Raw genomic sequence first — 2056 nt, 5'->3', positions numbered from 1 at the left:
CCCCCATCTTTTATCATTAGGAGGAGGAGAAGAGGAGAGAACAGCAGCAGCAGCTGGAGCGGCTCCATACAGATATGGGCTCAGTGGCCCTGCACCCTGGGCCCCATACAGGTAACATTGCTGGGATGTACTGCTAGCTCCGGCTGTTGTGATTGGTTGTCTCTTACAATCTCCCATCATTCACTCTGTTTGCAGAGGAAGATGTGGCCGGTCCATCAGATCTCATCCTGACCCGGGGGAATGTGCAGGAGGAGGAGGAGGAGCCAGAAGACAGCGATACCGATGACATCGACCACTCAGGTAACACCTCACCTGACTGCTAGTAACCAATCACACAGAGCCATAGCCCTTGTTGTGGCAGCGCCCCCTAATGGGCACAGGAAGGGTGGTGAGGATTATTTTCCAGCAGGGGGTGCTGGTGACAATTTACACCTCTTTGATCTCTCTCACCCCTCAGTGGCTGAGGCCCGGCTGGAGGAACCGGCGTTCCAGAACTTTCTGCAGCAGGCAAAGAGCAAATATCGGGAGAAGATGGATAAGTGATGGGTGGCCTTGGTGTGCTTAGAAGGAAAATCCCCGATTCCCACCCCCCATGAAAGAAGCGGGGGTTTCTTGTTGCCATGGACGATGGGTGGAGGTGATTGGATGATTGGCCTTTGTAGCGGATTTATTTCTATTCAATATAATTATTTCACTTTTGTAAGTCTGTATGTCATGCTGTCTAATATAGGATGACTGCCCCCACTGGCAGGGCCTGGTACTACACTCCTGCCATAATATGTAATAGGTGTAGCCACTTACAGCAGTGACCCCTGCTGGTGGGGAGCAGCAAGGGATAGGAGATGACTCGCCCCCATATATAGCGCCAACATATTCCGCAGTCATGTCACCAGCAGGAATGCCCTGTGTAACAAATCATGCTGGGGGAAGGGGGTGTAAGAACTCCTGGGCTCATAATCATTCAATACTTTCACATCAAATAGAACAAATGCCACTTTTATACAAATTTTAAAATCTTTATTGCTCCGCACATTAACAAACCGGACAGTTACAAGGATTGAAGATTGTCAATGAGAAGCCATCCAAGTGAACCAGCCAATCAAACGCTGCAGCTGGGATTCAATCTTCTCACCACCTACTGGTGGGGGGGTACCTTCTCTAGATAAAGCCAGGGGCCGATTGTTGTGAAGGGCCCTGCCTCTGGTAACGATAATATTCCCTCCATGTGACTCCTCCAAGCACGTGGCTCCAGGCCGCTCATTGTGATTGGAGAATAGGCTTCTGGTCACATGACCCGTCTACAGACTCTTCACCTTCTTCCTCTGAGTGCACCACAGCAGCACTGACAGAGTGACCGTGACCGAGGCCAGAATCCCGAAAAACACCAGCAGGGGGAAGGAGCCCTACGGGGACAGCGCATGTTATATGCCTGAAGATTCTTACCCCTCCCCCCATCGTATGCCATCTATGGGACCCCCTCCCCCCCAATCATATCCGATCTATGGGGACAGCACATGTTATATGCCTAAAAATGCATCCCCCCCCCATCGTATGCCATCTACGGGGCCCCTCCCCCCAATCATATCCAATCTATGGGGACAGTGCATGTTATATCATATGCCTGAAGATTCTAGCGCCACCGCCCCCCCCCCCATAGTATCTGATCTACGGGACCCCTCACTGATGTATAGGGAACCCCAGCTCTTTTAGGAAGCATACAGGGGCCCTCCAGCCATATGAGCACTGTATAAGTGTGGCCCCATTCTCGCCCAACTCACCTCTCTCAGACATTTGTAGCCGCTGAATCCATCAGCACAGACGCACTGCGTGTACCCCGGGCCATCCGGAGCGCATAACGAGTTCTCTGGACACAGCACCGCTATGAGGAGATTGACATCAGTCACATGTGTCATATATGTGTCAGTCTGACTCCGCCCCTACTATGTTCTCTCCAACATCCCATCCCATACATGTGACGTGTGCCCCACCCCTCCCATTACATACATGTGACAGGTGACCAGCCCCTCCCATCACACACACATGTGACGTGTGACCC

General features: G+C 51.8%; 2 protein-coding genes across 2 annotated transcripts in view; one reads left to right on the top strand and one right to left on the bottom strand.

Annotated features, from left to right (window-relative positions):
* GPN1 (GPN-loop GTPase 1) overlaps nucleotides 1–703 on the top strand; it is a gene marked incomplete at its 5' end in the record, with an annotated part of 3262 nt that extends 2559 nt beyond the window's left edge. Inside the window, 3 exon segments of the mRNA XM_072407178.1 lie at nucleotides 21–111; nucleotides 196–300; nucleotides 458–703. Of these exon segments, the coding sequence (XP_072263279.1) occupies nucleotides 21–111; nucleotides 196–300; nucleotides 458–543 (282 nt within the window).
* A 292-nt stretch (nucleotides 704–995) lies between these two features.
* Nucleotides 996–2056, bottom strand: part of ATRAID (all-trans retinoic acid induced differentiation factor) — a 3934-nt gene continuing 2873 nt past the window's right edge. The window contains exons 6-7 of the mRNA XM_072407179.1: nucleotides 1779–1879; nucleotides 996–1403 (exon numbers count right to left, since the gene is read on the bottom strand). Coding sequence (XP_072263280.1) covers nucleotides 1299–1403; nucleotides 1779–1879 — 206 coding nt within the window. The 3' untranslated portion in view covers nucleotides 996–1298. The remainder of the gene's footprint in view (nucleotides 1404–1778; nucleotides 1880–2056) is intronic.

The sequence above is a fragment of the Pyxicephalus adspersus genome, chromosome 4 (genome assembly GCF_032062135.1).
Source record: "Pyxicephalus adspersus chromosome 4, UCB_Pads_2.0, whole genome shotgun sequence".
Taxonomy (NCBI): Eukaryota; Metazoa; Chordata; class Amphibia; order Anura; family Pyxicephalidae; genus Pyxicephalus; species Pyxicephalus adspersus.
This window is presented reverse-complemented; position numbering and strand designations above follow the sequence as displayed.